Below are 20417 nucleotides of genomic sequence, written 5' to 3' on the forward strand. Positions count from 1 at the left end.
ACAAAAAAACCCCCCAAAAAACCCTTGATAATTAAAAAGGAAAGGAAATAACACAATAAACAGACAAACAGTGAAGCATTCAGTTACCCAAGCAGACGTCTAAAATAAGCCTCTGAAAATTTAACATTTGAAAAGCAATGATTTTAGTGGTTAAAGTGTGCAAATGACTAAATATGCTGCCTGCTTCAGAGACAGCTGAATACTGTAGTCATCAATGATTATTATTCATGTCTAGCACTGGCAGTTCTGTTGCTTTTGTTGCTGGCTTTGGACATTATATATTACCAGTTCCTCTGCATATTTCATGCCTTTTTTTCCTCCCCTAACAGAGACCAGCGGCATGACTTTAGAGAGCGGTATCAGAAAGATGGGAACTTTCCTTTTTAAAGGTTTTCTGTCCATCCCAAGTCTGGCCAAACTGAATGTTACATGGAATTAAACACTACATTTCAAGCAGGAACATCAAATATTATTTCAAGTTTTGTCTGTCTACGAAAATCACCTCAAAAAGATTCAGAATCTCAGGTTTCTGTGAAACAAATATGATAAATTAAAGAGGAAAGAAAACCATGCAAGGAAAGTGTAAGTATTCTATTGAGGAGAAATACAAAAGCTCAGAAACAGAAAAACACCAGCTTCAGCCCAAGACTGAAAAAACCCACAGATTTTTTTCAAAACCAGAGTCCATACAGTGTCACACAGCCCTGCCTTGTCATGTTTGTTAATATTCTCGCTTAGAAGTCAGACAGCATTTTGTTTAACTTGTGTTGCTCTGTATCATTACACTAAACCATAATTAACTCCTCTTTTGTGCCGGCCTCATTCCAACACAATTGTACCCACTGTATACCAGCAGCAGTTCTCAGGTTTTGTTTTGCAGCTCAGCTGTATTTTTCTTGGATGTTCACAAGACTGGCATTTGACTGGATGCGCTTGGCTAGAAAGGGAAAAATTATATGAAAATTAAACACAAAGAATTCCACAAAACTAGTGTCTCCACTCCCTCTATTTATCTGACACAGACTTGCAAACAGCTTTCTGTTCACGTCCAGAAACTTTAATGAAAAGATATGGCTGAAGCTCTTTACTACCCTTCTTCAGGGGACAGCAGCAGACTAATAGTCTCTATTAGCGCCGTCAGCACAGCTGCAGGCAGATCTGGCTGGGCCCCCTCTCCCACAAGAGCCAAGCAAGTCCCTGGCACCACCCAACTCTAACAGTGAAATGCCAGCACCATCACTTACGCAAAATGAGTATCCGTTTCTTCTGCTTCGAGTGAAGGAAGCTACTAAGATAAAAAACAACAGGTAGGAAGAGAATAAAGGATGAAACTGCAATCACTGGGACTGTATCACTGCAGGGAACAGAACAGTTGAAAGTCCTGCTCCAAAGCTTCCGAGTGATGTTCATCTACAAGAAAAACACAAGCAAGCCATGAAAGCGAGCACATGCATTTTTGCTGTGCTGCATGGCAAACACTCAGGCCTCAAGAAATTCAAGTGTTCAAATATGACCTCAAAATAATACTTTAACAGATCCTCCCCCAGAAGCAAGCAAATCCCTGGAAATGTAGAAACAGAGAATTTAAATGGAGCCAAAATTTCACATCAAAACTTACACAAGCTTCAAAACCAGACCATACTCAGATACACTGTAGCATTGCCACATGCCTGTTTCCCAGAGAACTCACTGACAGCCTGTGAGGACAGGGCTAATCCCATACTTTGAACAGCACTCCTTTTGCCCAACCACTTAAAACCCCACAATATAACAAAGCTTTTTCCAAACATATGTTGCCAGTGCTGAGGACCCCTAGAAACAGCTGCTGTAATAAGGAATCAATTATTACACTGGCTAGAACAATAGCAGTAAAGCTTCGCATTAAAAGCCAGAAGATTAAGACAATTCTTTTTTTTAATCCATCCCTTTCACAGTAACAAGAAATTAAAGTGCAGCTACTTAAACTGGAATGCACCGGGGTGATCAGGAGCTTCAGTCACACTCCTGCTGCATTGACCAAGGACAGGACCTAGCAAGACAGCCCCACTGAGCTAACTTCTTCCCCACAGGACATCAGCCTAACAAAGGCACTGCTGCCAGTACTGTCCCACACCAAAAGGGAAAAGGCAATCCCTAGCAAGACAAGCGCAAATGGCTCAGATTGATAAAGACCTCCATGACAAGGTCTCCCTGCTGGGTATTAATAAATACTTACTGCATCTTCCACGTCGATACACAAGTGTGCAGAGTGCCCAGACTCACCACCTTGCCTGTTCATCCTTTGCAAGTTGTTATACAGGTCATTCAATATTTTGTAGGTTTCGTTGCAGTTTTTACATACTTCTGTGTAGTTATTTGGTGACAGATAGATAGTCTGACCCTAGGGTTATAAAGCTCTGTATGAATGCTGTTTTAAGGCATTATAAAAAAACCTTAAAAGCTAGAGTCAAGTTTGAAACAAAATCCAGATTTTTAGCATCCTAGATTGAGTAGAGACCCAGACAGACAACTCGCATGAGAATGCAGGAGGAAAAGGGACCAACCCTAATTCACTAGGGACAGAATCCATTTCCTGCAGGTTCTGCATCTCAAACTGTTCTTTGAACTAGCAGCTTTTTTATTTAAACACTTGTTTTTAAAGTACCAGGGAGGGGGGCAGACGGAATTTACTAGTAATTAAATGTTATTCTGGAGCCAGAGATACCAGGTTCCTTAATAGGTTTTTTTGTTTGTTTTTGTTTGCCCATACCTAGCAACTGTTAGGTTGCTACTGCTGAGCTATATTGACAGGGACAGACTGTGCCATAGTAAGTAATCCTTTTCATTTGTGGCCCTCACCACCCCTGAACGCAATACAACACACTTGAAAACAAAACTACAATCTCTAAAGATATTCCAGTCCAGTAACAGTTGTACCAGCTACCCACTGACCACTGGTTTAAGTTCTAGTTCAGACACTTGAAGTGATCAATCAGCAGTCCACACTGCTCCTGACTAAGGCCTATAAAGGCACATTTCCTAGAAATCATTAATAATAAAAAAAGCAGACAGTTTCCTCAGAGATTGTCCCATACCCATCATTTCCCATTTTTACTACTGAACGATCCCGGAACTTGGCCAGTTTCTGATTGAAATGGAATATGTGCAGTTTCTTAGGCTATTTAGGGTATTTTCTTTGAGGACAATTACCACATTTATTTCACTAAGTTACATCGCCTTTGCAATATGGACAAACTTTAACTACCCATAATTTTACTAGTCAAAAGAATTGTTACAATGACTTAAGGTAGCTGGTCTTTCTGAACTAGTCTATATTATCAGAAGGTTATTTAAAGATTGAGTTGTTAAGTCAGAAGGCAACAATTCCACAAAGAGATAGAAAGAGAGACTTACAGCATGCAGACATGCTGTTTCTTACTATGTAATTATCAACTATTGTGAATTCAGAAATTCTGATGTGAAGTAGCATTGCAATTACATACAAAATGAAGTCAAGGTGAATATCAATTAGAATTAATTTCAGGCTCTCAATCTGTAAACATCTGCATTTTAGAGATCATTGCTCTATCTGCCTAAAATTCACAAACTCACCAGCAGTTTATTTGCCTAATCTGTATCTGCAGTTTATTCAGCATAAATAAGATTTTGCTAGCAATTAGAGGATTTAGGGCTTCTCAAATACACAGCATAAATACCTGAAGGTTATGTTCAAAACACGTCAGAGATTTATTGAATAAATCCAGGAATTCTACAGTAGAATTTGATAATTCCTCACTGTTGTTCTTTAAACAATCTGTCAAAGAGAAAGAAAAACATCAGGATATTCTAATTTCTAACATTTCCATAGCCGACAAGCTCCAGACACTCCACTCCTGCAAAAAGAGCTCTCAACTATAAAAGACAGGTCTAGTCAACACTGCAGTTTCCTTATCTGCCTGCCATTGATGTCTCAGACCTGCTGACCTAACTCTTCATCGAGAACATATTTCAGAATTAATTGGCCTTGATTAAGTGAAAGATGAAGACTATCATCAAGAGCTTTCTGAAGAGGGGGTCTGAATTATCTTTGGACTTTAAGATAAAACAGACATTATTTTTATTTTCTAGCCCACAAATCTGGCTTTGCCCAGCAACAGTAACAGCCATTATCTGAAAGCAGAAGCACCAGCAGTGGAGATGAAACTGAGAGCATCCAGGAAACAGCTAGACCACGAACACAATAGCAGAAATCAGAGTGTAGGTTATTACTGTTTAAGAAAAGAGCTGACCATTTCACCAGCTTTGAGGGGAGCTCTAGGACTTTCCTCCCAGTCATAGGCTCAACCCTACCATGTTACTGCTTCCATCCATCCCACCCCACTTCAGGTGCTCTAACCAGACAGACCCTTGAAAACAACAGCGGTTTGGGAATTTAGATGTTCAGCAACAGCACCGTAAGAGCAAGCCAATATCCTAGAAAATTCTCCTGAAAGAAGGAAGTGCCAATCAGTACTGAGGGCGAGCATTCAGCTGGACACCGGGCAGGCAGCACACAGGTCACAGGCTAAGCACAGCAGGACAGCACAGACCACAGAGCTGCTTCTGTACTGCCTTTCCAGCCTTCACACAGCCCAGACTCACAAATGAAAACAAACTCCTCTGGGCTCTCAAGAGACTCTGCAGCAAACCCAGCGACTTTAACACTCAACTCCATAGTGCTATTCCCACTGTTTTCTAGTGCACCTATTAGTGTAGGGTCCCACTTCCCGTATTGGGGGAATGGCAAAAAGCCATAGTTTAGCTGTAAGCGTGGCACAGCACCATCAGCATGGGGACAGTGAGATACGGGGACAGACTTGGACATCCTCCACCCATAAAATGAAATAAAAAGCATGGCTCTGGAGGCAGATACTGTTCAATGTGTAAGCATTCCAGAGTTACTGATTTCATTAACAAACAAGGAAAAGTTTCTTATGTAAGTTGGTTTTTTTTTTTTTAATGGGAAGACTGGGAAAAACAGAAGAAACCACAATGAAGCTAAGGAAAGTCTCCAGCAGAGTCTGTAGATCACAAAGAAAACTAACACGACTACCTTTTGAAAGAACAGCCTAAAATAAATATTTATATAACAACTAATTTTCCTAACAGACTAGTGCCCTCAGATTTTGGCAGAATCCCTTACAAAATAAAAAGCTCCTGTACCCCTCATTAGAGTGGCTCTAGCTTAGGATTTTTATGTTATATACTGTCTGTATTTAAACAAACACATACAATTCTGATCTGTGCAAATTTTAGGGGCAAAGTTAAGTCATAACAGTAGCATGAAAGCTACAAAATGAGTCACATACTTGCACAGTTGGCTGCCTCCCAGGTTTTGTTAAAGAACTCCGAAAGGGTCACAACTATCTGCAGCCTGTCTGAGGTCAAGATGCTTTTGGCACAATTGTGGCTCTCAGAAGAATTCTAGAAGAAAAAAGGAAACAACAAAAAAAGCAACCAAGTGTTAAAAATACAAAGGGAAAATTTTGAAACGTATTTTAGGTAAGCACAGCTAAACAATCACGTCTCATCACATTGATATTTCTAGAATAGGCAGAGCAGAATTGATAGAACAATAAAAATCTTTTGATCCTCCAAATCATACTACGAGCAACACAGCTTACTGCACATGGTCTTTGAAGACCTACTAGGACTGCATGCAAGTCAGTCAAAAATACACGACTGAAAAAAAAAAAGGCAAGCAGAGAGATGAAGCCTCCTCTACCAGGTAGCTCATATTCATCCATTTCTGGGCCGTTGTCCCAGGAGCCAGCTCAAGGCATAAGCAGCCAGAGAGAATGACATTAGACTGCAGGAATATTTGAAGGAGCTGAACCAACAGACTGGCCTCAAAACAAAACAGAAAACAACGTCCAAAACCGCTGTACCAACGTACTCTATCAGCAGCAAACTTCCCCCCGCTGCAGCAATACCAGGAACACAGTCCTCCACAAAGCAGCGCCCACGGCCACTCGCCAAGGCTATGACCAGGCCGGGCTCTCGTCCTCCCCAGACAGAGGTACCAAGCTCACCTGGTCTTAGCGAGCCACCCAACGCACCCCATCCTCAAAGCAGCCACTAGCACAACTCTTACAGCAACTTATTCTCTGGACCACGTTAATAAAAAAAATGCAGAGCAACTATAAAAGCAGTTACAGAATAAACAGGAAGTATCCCTATCAGAATTCAGAACAGTGTTTTTCTCCTTCAAAGCTTTATTTTCTCCCTCAAATCATTGATATGAAACCATGATCACCAGTCAGCTGACTCCTGTGCTCTACCTCCCAGTTTCCGGCTGCTAAATTGACTTCAGCACTTCTCAAAATTGCCAAAGCTGCCAAAAGCCTCTCTGATAAGCGACGTGGGACATAGAAGAAAATACTCTCTTTAACAAGAAACATGTTCCTTACAGAGCTTTATGAGACACCCAGTTTCCACCTCTCTTTGTTACAACACGTTTATTTTTTAAATAAGAAGTTTCCCTTGGAGACTCAACTGCAGAAATCGAGTATTGCCACATCTGGTAACTCCTACATTCACCCGCTTTCATTTCTACTAAATTACAAACAGATATGCAAGAAAGTTGTTTATGCAGGAAACCCACTGGTTGCTTCATGAAGGCCTTCAACTGTGAAACTTCCTCACCAGCTGGACTCATGAGCGGTAAAAAGCACTTTAAATCCAAAACTTAATCAAGTAGAACTATATAATTCCTTAAATATGTTTGCCTAATTTATTCTTTAATTAGCCTAGTAAGCAGGATTTTACATTTCAGATATGTCCAAAACTTAACCTGGCTGCTTCTTTCACGTTGCACTATAACTATTGCAGCATGGCAAAGATAAAAACATCAGATATCTGATTACTTGTGATCAGGGATTGAGGTTGCAAGAGGACACCTCGTTTATTTATGTGGTTAATCCACGCACAGAAGGAAAGTCAAACACTCTCTAATACAGATGTGTCCTCCAGAACACATAGTGGACCAGTCCTCCCCGGCTGCCAGTACTCAAGAACAGCAGCTGCAATGAGTTCATACACATTTTAAGTAGCGGGATATGTCTGGCAACGAAACCCTAGACAAAACATCATGCTGAAAGTACCCAAGAGAATTACATAGTAAATTTCTCACTTTCACATTACCTGGTCACTGGTATGAAACAGCTTCCATATGAGAAACAAACAGACTACAGGTTTGCAAACTAAAATGAGAGACCACTGGCTAGATATTTGCCCTGGAGAGGACAATTATCAAAAGAACGTCCATGCACTTTTCCAATACAAGCACTGGGGTGGTGAGGGGAAGCAAGCAGACAACACATCAAAACCAGAAAGTGATACTTCTTCACAGCGACAGGTAACTAAGCTGTGAAATGGTTTGCAGCAGCACACTGCAGCACCAGCAGTTTACCTGGGTTTAAAGAGCAACAGATTTTTCTTGTCAATAGTGATTCTAAATACAGATTCAGAAATCCCAAGACTGGAAGCACAATGCGGGGGACACACTGCTATAAACTTGCTCTCTGCTTGTACTCTTACCAGCGCACCCACTTCTAGCCATCACCAGAGAACGGACAAAGGTCCTTTGGTCTGATCCACTATTGTCATCCCCACATCATCCCAGGGACTAACTTTTACAAATGGGTAAACTGGATGAGAACACACAAAACTAGTCGTGAACCACGTCCAATACTAAGAAATGGAAAAAAAAGCTGATCAAGAGTCTGGAGGATGTAAACAGAAGACCCAGCTTCAGTCAAGATTTCCCACTGGAGGGGTCCATAGACTCCAACCAGTGCTCAGGACTTCTAGTTTGCTGACACACACTCCCACCAGCTTTGGAGCCAGGAACACTGCGACGTGGCTCCCCACAGATGATGTGCATCACTCGCCACAGCTCCAGAGACCATCAATTTTCCAAGAAGTACCAGGCAACTAAGCTCTGTCAGTGTTCCTCATTAGTGCTATACAACAACGGCCTGCAAGCCAGAGCGCTGCTTTAGGTATTGCTACATCAGCAAGAACAACTCAAGTTTTTCCACTTCCACAGAGGAGCAAAGCCTTTTTTCTGCAGGTGGAGCTACCTGCCCCTAACCATGCCGGGGGCTGGCTGCACCGACCATGCCACAACACCAGGCAGCAAGAAGGCAGCCATCACTGACAGCGGTGCTTCCCAAACATTCTCAGCCTCCATTAAACCACCTTACGCAGCCGGTGGGGCTTACAGCGTGGGAACTGACCTCCGCTGGCTGGAGATCCGCTTACCCAAAACACGGGTGCCCCGCTCGCCGCATTAGTGTCACAGGCCACACCACCAGCCGCACTCCGGCCTGGCCTCACACGCGCGGCCTCTCCTCGCCCTCCGCACGGAGCTGGGCGAGACACCCGCCGCCGGGAAGGGCGAGGCAGCAGCGTCTCAGGGCCCGACTGCGCTCTGGTACAGACCTCACAGGACTGGAAACCTTAACGACACAGCCCAGGCCCCCCAAACCGGCACCGCTGCGGGGAGGGCCGCACGCCGGGCCCCCGCCCCGGGCAGCCTCGCAGCCCCCCTTCGCCCGCCCGGCCCCTCCCGGCTCCCCGGACGCACCCCGACGGCGCGGGCGATGTTGCCGTACTGTGCGAGGAGGCGGCGGTAGTGGCGGTGGCAGGTCTGGCAGAGCCGCACCGGGCGGGCGCGGCGGCCCAGGCAGCCCGTCAGCGCCGCGCTGCCCTCCGCGAAGGCGGCGAGGAGGCGGCGGCACTCGGGCTCCAGCTCGGGCAGGTCGCCGGGCAGCCCCGCTCCCCACAGCTCCTCCGCCAGCTCCCCCGCCTCGCCCAGCGCCTCCAGCGCCAGGGGCCGGCGCGCCTCCTCGGCGGCGGGGCCGAGGGCGAGCGCCAGGGCGGGCAGCAGCGGCAGCAGGCAGCGCAGCGGCGCCATGGCGGCCCCGCCGAGGAACCGGAAGCGCCGTGCCGGGAAGCGGCCCGCCTCCGCCGCGGGGCGCCGCCGCTCATTGGCCGGGGCGGGGAAAGGGGCGGGGCCGAGGCGGGCGGCCCCGAGGGCGGGCGGGCGGGCGGGGCTGGGCGTGGGCTCCGCCCGGGCGTGGCGTGGGGCGTCCCCAGGGGCGGGTGTGGGCAGGGGCTGTACCGCCCGAGGGTGTACCTGGGTCGGGACGCATTCCGCTCCGTGGGAGTGCCGTTTCCGTGCCGTGCGATTCAGCCAGGTAACACTCCTTCCATCCGAAAAGGAGATTTTAAAGTATCTGTCGCACGGGAAGTGGCTTTGAAACGTGCTGCAAATACAGCAGCAACTAGGAAAAAATCCCCAAACCAGGGAAACAGTTGATGAGGGAGGAACAAACCGCATCCCTTCTGCAGTCAAAGCACCTCCCACGTTTCCTCTCAAGCTGGACACCGTTGTCGGTACCTGGCCCCAAACTTTCCCGTGGCCGCTTCTGCATAAAACCGGAGTCTCCAAAGGAAAACCCTCCCCAGAGCAGGAGTGAGTACAGCAGCCGGTAACCCCCTCACCCGCTCTCCAGTAGCTTCCCCGTCTGGCAGGACCTTGACCCCATGCCTGTCCCGTCTGCCTACAGCCCTTTCCAGCGACCTCAGACGGCTTTTGGCCGAGCCTGGGTCTCTTCGTGCTCCGGTCAGATACGCATCGAGAGAGGCAGAGCAGAGCCCTGCAAATCCATACTGTGGTGCCTTCGGGAACAACAGAGCCGGGCAGGAATGGCCCCCTCCATTTCTTGCAGCCAATGAGGTTAGTGTACACGCGGCACCGGTGACGGGAGGCCGCGCTGGCTGATGGTGGTGTGGCGGTTGTGGCAGCTGCCAGGAGTTCAGCGTTCCCCGCACGCCCAGCTGTAGCCAGCTTGGCCAGTGTCACCCGGCCCACCTGGCCTTAACTTGTGCCAGTCGCGCAGTAAATGTCGCAGCGTGGAAATGTCCAGGATGGATTTGTGCCGCTGGGTGAAAACACGCCAGTAAAGGTGATGACGAAGATGCCATCAGGCGGGCAAAGAGCGCCCAACAGAGAGCACTGACTTCTCTGCGTGGGCTGAGTACCTCAGCTCCGAAGAAATGGCTTTCAAAGCAATGCATGAAAACAAATTGAAAACTGTGTTGCAAGTATGACACAGAGAAACGACAGAGTGTGGGCAAAAAAGTCCCGGATTGCCTGTACTTGTAAACTGATGGGGGTGAGGGTTTGGGTGCTGGACCTGAGCCCCGCTGCCCAGTCCCCGAGCAGGCCCCGCTGAGGTGCGGGCCGAGGCCAGGCAATCGCCCCGCACAGCGCCCGCTGCTTCGGGCCCGCCTCTGGCCAGGCCACCGCGTTTGGAAGCCTGAGGCTCCTTGGCAGGACACAGGTGGCCAGGTGGCTCTGGGGGGCGAGGACAGCCCCCCCTTGCTCAGGTCACTGGCAGGGCTGCAGCCTAAACAGCCAGAAACTTTTGTCAGCAGCGGTGCTGCCTGCACCAAGCTGGCAGCCGCAGCCCTGAGATGGGGACAGGGGCTGCTTGCCGCCCCTGAGCGACCCTCGGCCCAGCCAGCGGCCATAGAGCCTCGTCCGCCCGGCGCAGGGGACAGCGTGGCAGCCCGGGGCGGCGGGCAGGGGAGGCAGGGTAGGCCGGGCAGGGCAGGCCGGGGCGGCGGGCAGGCAGGCAGGGCAGGCCGAGCAGGCAGGGGCGGCGGGCAGGCAGGCAGGGCAGGCCGGGGCGGCGGGCAGGGGCGGCGGGCAGGCAGGCAGGGCAGGCAGGCAGGGCAGGCCGGGGCGGCGGGCAGGCAGGCAGGGCAGGCAGGCAGGGCAGGCCGGGGCGGCGGGCAGGCAGGCAGGGCAGGCAGGCAGGGCAGGCAGGGCGGGCAGGGGCGGCGGGCAGGCAGGCAGGGCGGGCAGGGGCGGCGGGCAGGCAGGCAGGGCAGGCAGGCAGGGCAGGCCGGGGCGGCGGGCAGGGCAGGCCTGGCCGCATCCCCCCAGGAGAGGGCAGCAGCACTCCCGCGCATCGCCCCACCGAGGGGCGCCGGGGGGCGGGAAAGGGCCCTCGGCGTGTCCCGCACCGCCCTGACAGCATCTGGCATGGCCGGGGGGCGATGGAAAGACGCCCCAGAGCTCCCCCTCCTCAGCGGGGCTCTCCCTCCCGTGGGGCTGCAGGGGCACCGGGGAGGTAGGGCTAGGGGCGGCGGGGCTGCGTCTCCGTCTTGGCGGGTGAAGAGGGATGCGTTTTCCCACGTCCCGAGAGAGTTAAATGTTCTCCTCGAGAGAATGTGTTCTTCCTGCGAGTGGAAAACTGGTCTTAGGGGAAAAGGAAAAAGAAAAGGAAAAAAAAAAGGAAAAGAAAAAAGAAAAGAAATAAGAAAAAAAGAAAAAGGGAGGAAAAAAAGGAAAAAAAAAGAAAAAAAAACCCTCTTAAGAGTTTCAGATGAAATCTCTGAGACATGACCAGAATATAAACATTTCTAGCATGAATAAATGCGTTGCTGCAGACCTGTAAGGAAGACATCTGGTCATTACATACTTCTCATTTTTATAGTAATAAACATGAGATTACAAAGCAAAATTAGAAAGTCACTAACTTTTTCAGCTGTGGTTCAGAAACAAGGCCTGAAGAAGGCACGGGTCTCTTCTCTGATAATGGGTCCATTTTGTTATCAGGCCGAAATCGGCATTTACCCTCACTGACAACTCAGCTGTTGAGCAAACTTGGTTAGTTTTCTTACACAAGTGATGCCATTCCCTTTCTGCTCAACCTCATCCAAGGAGTGGTATTCACGACTAAAGCAAGCAGGATTTGGCCTTGGCCAGGAAACCTCAGAAGTAACTCTAAGAATATCGGAAGTCTTGTGTGGTTAAGTAGTCCCAGTTATTCCTGAAAACACAACCACGTATTTCAATACCTGCCCTGGCTACAGGAAAAAGTGTATATCATTCAGCAGAAGGAAGAGTCTGTTTCTACACTGTTAAGTGTAGAAGGTGCAGGCCGAGGCCGAGGCCTCACTGTTAAGTGTAGAAACAGAACACAGCAAATGAATATTGATTTCCTATGCTGTCTTGCTGGATCTGAGGAGATGGCAGTATGAACCAGGGAAAATGAGCAGTTTGAAGCTGTGAACCTGGTTCTCCCCTCTGTTTGTCTCCCTGTTGCCTTCAGTGCTCTTCCTCCTGATTGATGCCACTGTGAGCTGAGAACCAAACCCTTTTTTCAAGTTTTCTTGTTTTCTTCAAAGGATGATGGCTTGGATAAAGCCTTTTAACCAAAGGGCTGGAAAAGGAGGGACAGACCATAAATGTCAAGGTAGTGCCAGAAAATTAAGTGATAACCTGAATGTAAGGAATAAAGAGGGAAAGGAGTCAGGGACAACTGGGAGGCTGGGTGCTTGGGGAGTGGGACGGCCTCGGGAAGGGAGACTGGGGCAGGCAGCAGCTCAGAGGGCAGGAGGAAAGGGGAGAAGGGGCTCTGCCTCCTGAGCCGAAACTGCTGCCCAGGAGACAGACTGCTCGTCATCTGAAATAGGGGTCGGCAAGAGCAGGGCGGTGTGGGGCTTGTCCACGGAGAGGTGTCTCTGGGGTTGTGGAAATGGAAATCCTCTTTTTTTAATCTTGACTAATTTCGTTGCAAAGATGGCAAAGCTCAACATGAGCAAAGGATCAGCGTATTATGTCTTCCTTGCACAAATACCCCCTGCCTATGGAAAGCTTTTCTTCCCCATCTCCGTTACAGTCCTGTGTGTCCTTATTAATTCACAGGGCCAATGTTGGCTCCTTCGTGCGCTGGTCGTGACTGATGTCAGATCCTAACAGTGGGTCACCCAATTCAATGTCTGTTTTCCAGACTCCACAGAGCATCAGAAAGCGGTCCAGAAGACAGTAGTGCATAAGTAATTAATTAAGGGCACATACACATCCCCATCACACCCAAGAAAATGAACTTGTGAGGAAATAAATATGTTAAACTATCAGCATGTTGATGCATTTTTGGTTAGTTGCAAGTGAAAATCATTCCAGCAATACTGTACAATGGTCTGAGCCCATTCTTATTTTCAAAAGGTTATGTGAGCTTTGTTTAAAACGATTGACAAACACTTGTCTAGCTGCACTATTTCTGACCAGCCTGAGCCACCGTGCCTGTTAGCACCATCCTGTTGGAACATTATTTTTCTGTGTGCATAGCAAAGAACATGAAAGCCTTTTCACTCAGGGCAAGAAGACAGAGTTACATCTGCACAAAACCATGAAGAATGAGCAAAATAGCAAGTCACAAAAAAACCCCAGTTGATTTACAATAATTTCAGTCTTTAATTCAGAAGAACCCCAAAATTTATCAGTGGCTTTGCAAATCAGATTGCAAATCCTGTCCTTCAGCCTTGAGCACTCAGGAGCAATAACGCTGCATCTGCTACTTGGGAATCAAGGAAGGTCAGACACTTGAAATGTGAAGACACACTCAGGAACATCATTCTCTGGATGAGTACAAGAAACTGCTATAACTAACTAAAACTTCAGGAGTTTTACACTTACAGAAAATGGGTGTCAGTGCCTCATACAGAATGTTTTTTTAGGAATGCTCTGCAAATTCAGGGTTTATGTCCTGAAATTACCAAATGAAATGAGGAAGGACTAATAGCAGCAAAGTTTTCCAAAGAGCTGTTGACTAGATTTACTGAGCCTGACTAGCCAACTCAACCAGGATCTGCAATGTATTTGTCTTGGTCAATTATATGGCAAATTGTGAGCAGATGATTTGCTCACCCTAATCGAAACCACCACATTCTCATTTTGGAGAGTCATGAACCTCCTCCATGTCAGAGTAAGGTTTAATTAGAATTATATGGCACCTAGTACATCCAACTCCTCCTTACGGCTAGCTGGTTCACTTGGGGGGAGGCTGAACCTGCACGCGACATCCTCAAGGGATCAGAGGTTACTTTTCTGACCACCACTGTCCATGGAGACCTGCCCAGGACTCATCTGCATTTCTCCATAGCCACCTGCTCCTGAAGCCTACGGCTGTTGTAGCCTCTGGTAGATACTCAGGCCACCTCAGCCAGACCAAGCTGGGTGGAGGAGTCCAGGACACTGTCCTGTCCCTGGGACTAAGGTATCAGAAGGAACTGAAGTGACTTGAGATGATGAGCCAGAAGGCCAACATTAATTTTCCTGTTTCCAACCAGATATACAGAGAACACCAAGACAGGCCATCCATCAGCTAACCCTCTTCCCTATTTAGCACCATCACACTTCTGAAGAGGGAAAACAACCTCACATCTTCATATGAAGGCTTCAATTTTTTGTAAGCATGTAACAGTGTAATAGCTTGAGAAATCATAGATAGTGCCATATGATCTTTGCTTAGACCTTAAAGGTTTGTATAGAATACTCTCTGTGAATCCAATACACAGAGAAATGTCATTTCCATGCACCTGTCAGAATTTTCGCTGTGGAAAGGGGGAAAAAAAAAAAAAGTACATTATCTTTTTAGAATCATGACTAGAAAACAATTAATTGTCAGTAGGCAATCATGCCAGTCTGAAAAGATCCAGCTTTAAATAAGTTTATGGGATTTTTTTGTTTGGTTTTTTTTCAGGATGCTGCACTTGAGCAATTGAATGATATCACATTTAAGGTCCTGGGTGGCATGCCATTTCCTTACTCATATGCATCTAATTAAGTCTTAATTGTTTTGTTCATTATGAAATGAAAGAAGAGCTGTTAGACTGGGTATCTTTCATGACAATAAAACAGGATGATACTGATGAAATAGCTAATGTATAGAAAAAGAATGAAAGTATGCAGGGGGAAAAAAAAGACTTTTGAAGATAATGATACTTAAAACACAGCAGAAACATTAGAAGCAGCATAATAGTGAAATTACTACAAATGACTTCTTGATCAACACAAACAGTATGAAAGGTACATTCTTTTTATAGGTCACTGAAGTGTGGATGACTGTCCACGCTCAGAAATACCCAGCGAGCCAAATTCTGCTTTTAGTTACCCTGGTGTCAGTGTGGTATTGTCCTGGTTCCCTCTTCAGAAGGAAGCAACCCAAAACTGTTCTCTTTTGCACAGATTATTTCTTGCTACTCGTGTATCTCCATTGAATTTCATCAAGTTCCCAAAGCACAGGCGTAAAACATGGCTCATAAGGGAAGAGAACGCCCAGGCTTCAGCAGACGTTGGATCCGCTTGTGCACCCATCATGGTTCACTCCTTGTATTGCAGCCCCCCGGACGGGTCAACGGAGGACACCCCCCAGCAGTCCCACAGAAGCTGGAGTCCTTCCCTTCTGCACACACATGGCTGGGATTGAAGCGATGGTGCAGGAGCTGATGTGAACATCTGAACTAATCACCCGAGCTAAGGGAGAACATGTTGACAGGTGTTTCCACTTCAAATATATCTGTCCTGGTGAGTTCTTTGCTTTACATCTCTTCTTTGCATTGTACCTAGGTACTTCCTTTTACCCTTAGTAGTAGAAAATGGTCTATTTACTAATATAATGCCCTAGTAAAAGTTTTTCCTTTCCTCTCTGGATAGAGGATCACAGCAAGATGAGCCATAACAGAAGATAACATAAACATGACACGTTATTTCAGTAAAGGTATCAAAATTTAAGGACTGATTATCCTACAGAGTTGCAATCTTATCTGAAGTACTCCACATCTATGTTGATTTGGGGGGGGAGACGACAAAAAAAAGAGTCTTCAGCACAATTTCAGGTTATTATAACAGCAAGGTGCCTGCTGGTGAGGAGTCGGCAGAGACACCGCTGGAGGGGACAGCCTGGGGCGTAGTGGGTGAAGCCCACCACAGCTGCTTCCCACCTGGCCTTGGCTAGCCACAGCCACCGCACCCCAAAACAGGCTGGGGGCTCTGAGGTGTTGGGAGCTGCGAGGGACTTGGGAAGAGCCAAGCGTTGCTCCCACCCAGCGTATGCCACCAGTGTTGGTCCGTTGTGGTTTCCACAAAAGGCCAAACTTTCTCATCTGTGAATTTGCAAGTCTGCTCAGCGGAGTTCACCAAGGTTGCATGCGTGCAAGAAAGGGAGCACGCTCTGCTCAAGATGCTATAAACATAATATCGAATACCAGCTGGCTTTTCTTATGCTAGCAGGAGCCAGCAGGCACTTCCAAAAGGCTTGTTGTTGTTTAACCCCAGCCGGCAACTAAGCCCCACACAGCCGCTCGCTCACTCCTCTCCGCAGTGGGATGGGGGAAAGAATCAGCAGGGTAAAAGTGAGAAAACTCGTGGGCTGAGATAAAGACAGTTTAATAGGTAAAGCAAAAGCCACGCACACAAGCAAAGCAAAACAAGGAATTTATTCACTACTTCCCATGGGCAGGCAGGTGTTCAGCCATCTCCAGGAAAGCAGGGCTCCAGCACACATAATGGTTACTTGTGAAGACAAACGCCATCACTCCAAACGTCCCCCCCTTCCTTCTTCTTCTCCAGCTTTATATGCTGAGCATGACGCCATATGGTATGGAATATCCCTTTGGTCAGTTTGGGTCAGCCGTCCCGGCTGTGTCCCCTCCCAACTCCTTGTGCACCCCCAGCCTACTTGCGGGTGGGGTGGGGTGAGAAGCAGCAAAGGCCTTGACCCTGTGTAAGCACTGCTCAGCAGTAACGAAAACATCCCTGTGTTATCAACGCTGTTTCCAGCACAAATCCAAAACACAGCCCCATACTAGCTACTGTGAAGAAAATTAACTCTATCCCAGCCAAAACCAGCACATTCTCCACCCCTAAACATCCCACGTTGGGTGCCGAAAAGGACTGTTGGGGTTTAACCCAGCAGGCAGCTAAATACCACACAGCCATTCACTTGCTCACTCCCCCCACCAGTGGGATGGGGGAGAGAATCGGAAAAAAGGTAAAACTCATGGGCTGAGATAAAGACAATTTAATAGGACAGAAAAGGAAGGGAAAATAATAATAATGATAAAAGGATATACAAAACAAGTGATGCGCAAAGCAACTGCTCACCACCCACTGACCGATGTGCAGCCAGTTCCCAAGCAGCAGACGTGCCCCCCCCGGCCAAATCCCCCAGTTTTTTGTTCAGCGTGCTGTCATATGGTATGGAATAGCCCTTTGGCCAGTTGGGGTCAGCTGTCCTGGCTGTGTCCCCTCCCAGCTTCTTGTGCACCCCCAGCCTCCTCACTGGCAGGGCAGGATGAGAAGCTGAAAAGTCCTTGACTTAGTGTAAGCACTGCTCAGCAACAACTAAACCATCAGTGTGTTATCAACATTATTCTCATCCTAAATCCAAAACACAGCACTAGACCAGCTACTAGGAAGAAAATTAACTCTATCCCGGCCGAAACCAGGACAAAGCTACAGGAAGCTGAAGACTTGGTGAAATTTTATAAACAGTCGCCGTCACACCTCGCAGCGTTCATTGCTGGCCCACTGCTGTGACCTGAAAGTCACTTCCCCTCTTCCAAGGGTTCATACGGAATTTATTAAAAAAAAAACCAAACACAAATAGTATCTCAGATGTAAATATCACATGCAGTGAATGCATCTTATACTGCTGGGATGATATTTACGGATGTTTTATTTTTAATAGCTTCTTTATCAAGTTCTTTTTTCCATTTAGATTGTTTTCATTAAAAAAAAAAACACATTAGTTCCACACCCCCCAAAAAAAACCCCCAACCAACAATGACAGAAAAAAACCCCACAACCCTTTCCCAGCCTTAAAACTGATCTCATACTGTGTACTTGATCTTTCTCTGCTGGGAGGAACTGTACAAGCCCAGCTGCGGAGCCAGCGCAGGCAACCTGGCTGTCCTGGCCACAGCACGCCCCTGGAATCCCTGCCTGGCAGGATTTAGCCCTGTTCCACACTCAAGGGGACAGTGGCACTGGCTCCTTCCAGGGGTGAGGGACCCCAAGCAAATCATTGTATCGAGAAGGGAAGTTTCAGCGGCAGAGGAGAGGTCAAGCTGTGGGAGTCTAGGAGAGAATAAAATTTGATTTTCCCACTCTTCCTAGGCTATATTAATGGAAGCATTTGAAAGAGAGGCGTTACTCATTCGGCACGAACCCGTAAATCCTTTAGCAGCTTGGGCAAACCTTTCTCAGCAGCGAAGTCATGGGTTTATGAATGTCTTGGACTGTCTGATGTGAACTGATGTCCCACCATCTTCCAGCTATTCAGAGCCTGTGTATCTTTGTCCACAAATGATTAAAAAAAGATAAGGAACGGGTGATCCCCGGAATTTCCCACGGGATTTTCAATACCTTCACTCCCAGTGAAAGTGGGGGGAAGAAGGGGGACACGACTGGTGAGTCCCCAGCACCGACTGGGGCTGGCCCCCGCTTTCCGTGAGCTCCACCCGATAGCCAGACAAGCTGTAAACCTCCCTCCCCAGCGCCTGGTTGCGAGGTGCCGGGCCCCGGGGTCGCGCGTGGAGGCCCCCGCCCGTGGGAGCACAGGCGCTCTCCTCCCGCGGCCCTCCCGCTTACCGGGGGGGTCCGGCCGAGGGGCGGGCGGGGGCGGGGGGGGACAGATGAGCGCCCAGACGGACAGACAGATGGATGGACAGACTTCAGGTGTGCCCTTCCCCTCGCTCACGGCTCTGACTCGACGCGGACAGCGCTGGGGCAGCCCCCCCGGGGCTCACTCCCCCGCAGACCTCTGGAGAGCTGCCGTGATTTTTTTCCCTCGGAACGCGGGAATCTGGAGACCAGATTTGAGGTTTGGGTTTTTTTTCCAAGCCAGGTATTCCCCTGGTCGCCACAAGCCCTGAACTTGCCACAGAAGAAGGCTTAAACAACTCAGAAGAGGAAAGGGCAAGAGCCGATGAAACCCAGCCCACACAGACGGGTACAGGCGCAGCCCCACGCACCCCCACGCACACTGGTGGGGAGCTCAGAGCCTCCGGTAGACGGGAGCCGGGCGCGCTGCCCGAGCCCCAGGTGAGGCTGGCGCCGAGGGGAGCGGGGCTGAGCGGCCGGCAGCCAGAAAACAGCGGCAGCAGCAACCTGTTGGCACCGGCGGCTGCACAGGCAGCCTGCCCACGGCACCCCAAAACACCCAGCCCTTTCTCCCGGGCCGGGCGGGGGCTGGGGAGGGCTCCCCGTGCAGGGCAGGGGGCCCTGGATGTGCCCAGGCTGTCCTGCGCCCCGTAGGGAGCGGGGCTGGGGGGCCGGGGGTCTGAGAGCCGGACACGGGCCGTGTCCCAGCCGGTCAGCCCCGCGGGGAGGGTGGTGGGGTTTTGGTTTGGTTTGTTGGGGTTTTTTTGCTTTTTGTTTTGGTTGTGGGTTTTTTGGTTTGTTTTTTTTTTGGGGGGGGGGGTTGCGTGGGGAGGGGGTTGTTTTGAGGAGCGGCCGCGCTTGCAGCCCCGGCGGTGGCTTTGGGAGCGATGCCGGCCTCCCGGCCCGGCCCCCCCCGCCCCCCGGGCCCGCCGGCGGGGTCGCCTCCCCTGCCCGGGGCCGCGCTGGGACTCGGCTTTTTGTTATTTTCAAGGAGCAGATATTAATTAAAAGAAATACATGATTAAAAAGTAATGAGTTGAATAAAAATTATCTCCGCTCATTTTCTGATTATGTTAATTGTTAAAAACCCTTCAATCACGCTGTTGCAGTCAATGGGTTTTAATGTGAAATTAGTGGGCTCTTGATAACTTACAGTCCAGAATAATCCTGGAGGTTTAGTCATCATTCCTAATAACGAGATGGTACTGAGAACGGGGATTTTACATGATTTTGCCACATTCAGCCCTTCCCCCATGACAGGCTCTGCCTTTGTGGCACACAACTTCAATTCTCATGCCTACGACTACTTTGTTAGTCTTAGCCTGTACCCTGCTCCATTATACGCCAATTACATATTTTATGTCGTCTGAATATTAAAAAAAAAAACGCGTGCCCGACAGAAGGATGGAAAAAGAATTTTGTCCCTCGTGGATTTCTAATTTTATTTTTCCCGTCCAACTCATCTTGAAGCTTGCCACTGTCTCTCTTCTCTGATTAATTATCTCCCTAAGAGATCAGCACAGGTTTATACTGAAAGTATTAAAAGTAATTAAACTGTTAGGGGAAAAAATATATATATAGTTGCCGCGGGAGCTGGTACGCTACGAACAGGCTGAAAGACTCCGGAGGGAAAGAAATACGGAGAGTTTCTCCGATGGGTGATGGCAAAGAGCCGGGGATTTGAAAGAACTTCAGCCCCGCGGTTTGGGAATGCTGTGAAATTCGCTCCTCGTAGAGGGACGAAATGACGGCCCCCAGACCACTCTTGCTGTAGCCAACGTATTTCTTCCCCAGAAATTCGTTTACGAGAGGTTTCATTTTCATGCGGATAACTAAACGGATCCTTTTCTGTTCGACAGCCCTGGAAATGCGCATCGAAGAACCGCTCCTCGCACCCACCTCACGATTTAGCTAAAATCTCCAGCACTGACAG

The 20417-nt window shown here is 48.5% G+C and overlaps 1 protein-coding gene across 1 annotated transcript; it reads right to left on the reverse strand.

Moving 5' to 3' along the window:
• Positions 1–207: 207 nt before the first annotated feature.
• On the reverse strand, positions 208–8962 carry OSTM1 (osteoclastogenesis associated transmembrane protein 1). Its single transcript, XM_072855611.1, has 6 exons — positions 8609–8962; positions 5328–5442; positions 3696–3793; positions 2216–2380; positions 1245–1410; positions 208–937 (listed from the first exon to the last, which is right to left on the reverse strand). The coding sequence occupies exons 1-6, from the start codon at positions 8936–8938 to the stop codon at positions 882–884; spliced, it is 930 nt and encodes a 309-aa protein (XP_072711712.1). The 5' UTR covers positions 8939–8962; the 3' UTR covers positions 208–881.
• Positions 8963–20417: the final 11455 nt, after the last annotated feature.

The sequence above is a fragment of the Ciconia boyciana genome, chromosome 3 (genome assembly GCF_034638445.1).
Source record: "Ciconia boyciana chromosome 3, ASM3463844v1, whole genome shotgun sequence".
Taxonomy (NCBI): domain Eukaryota; kingdom Metazoa; phylum Chordata; class Aves; order Ciconiiformes; family Ciconiidae; genus Ciconia; species Ciconia boyciana.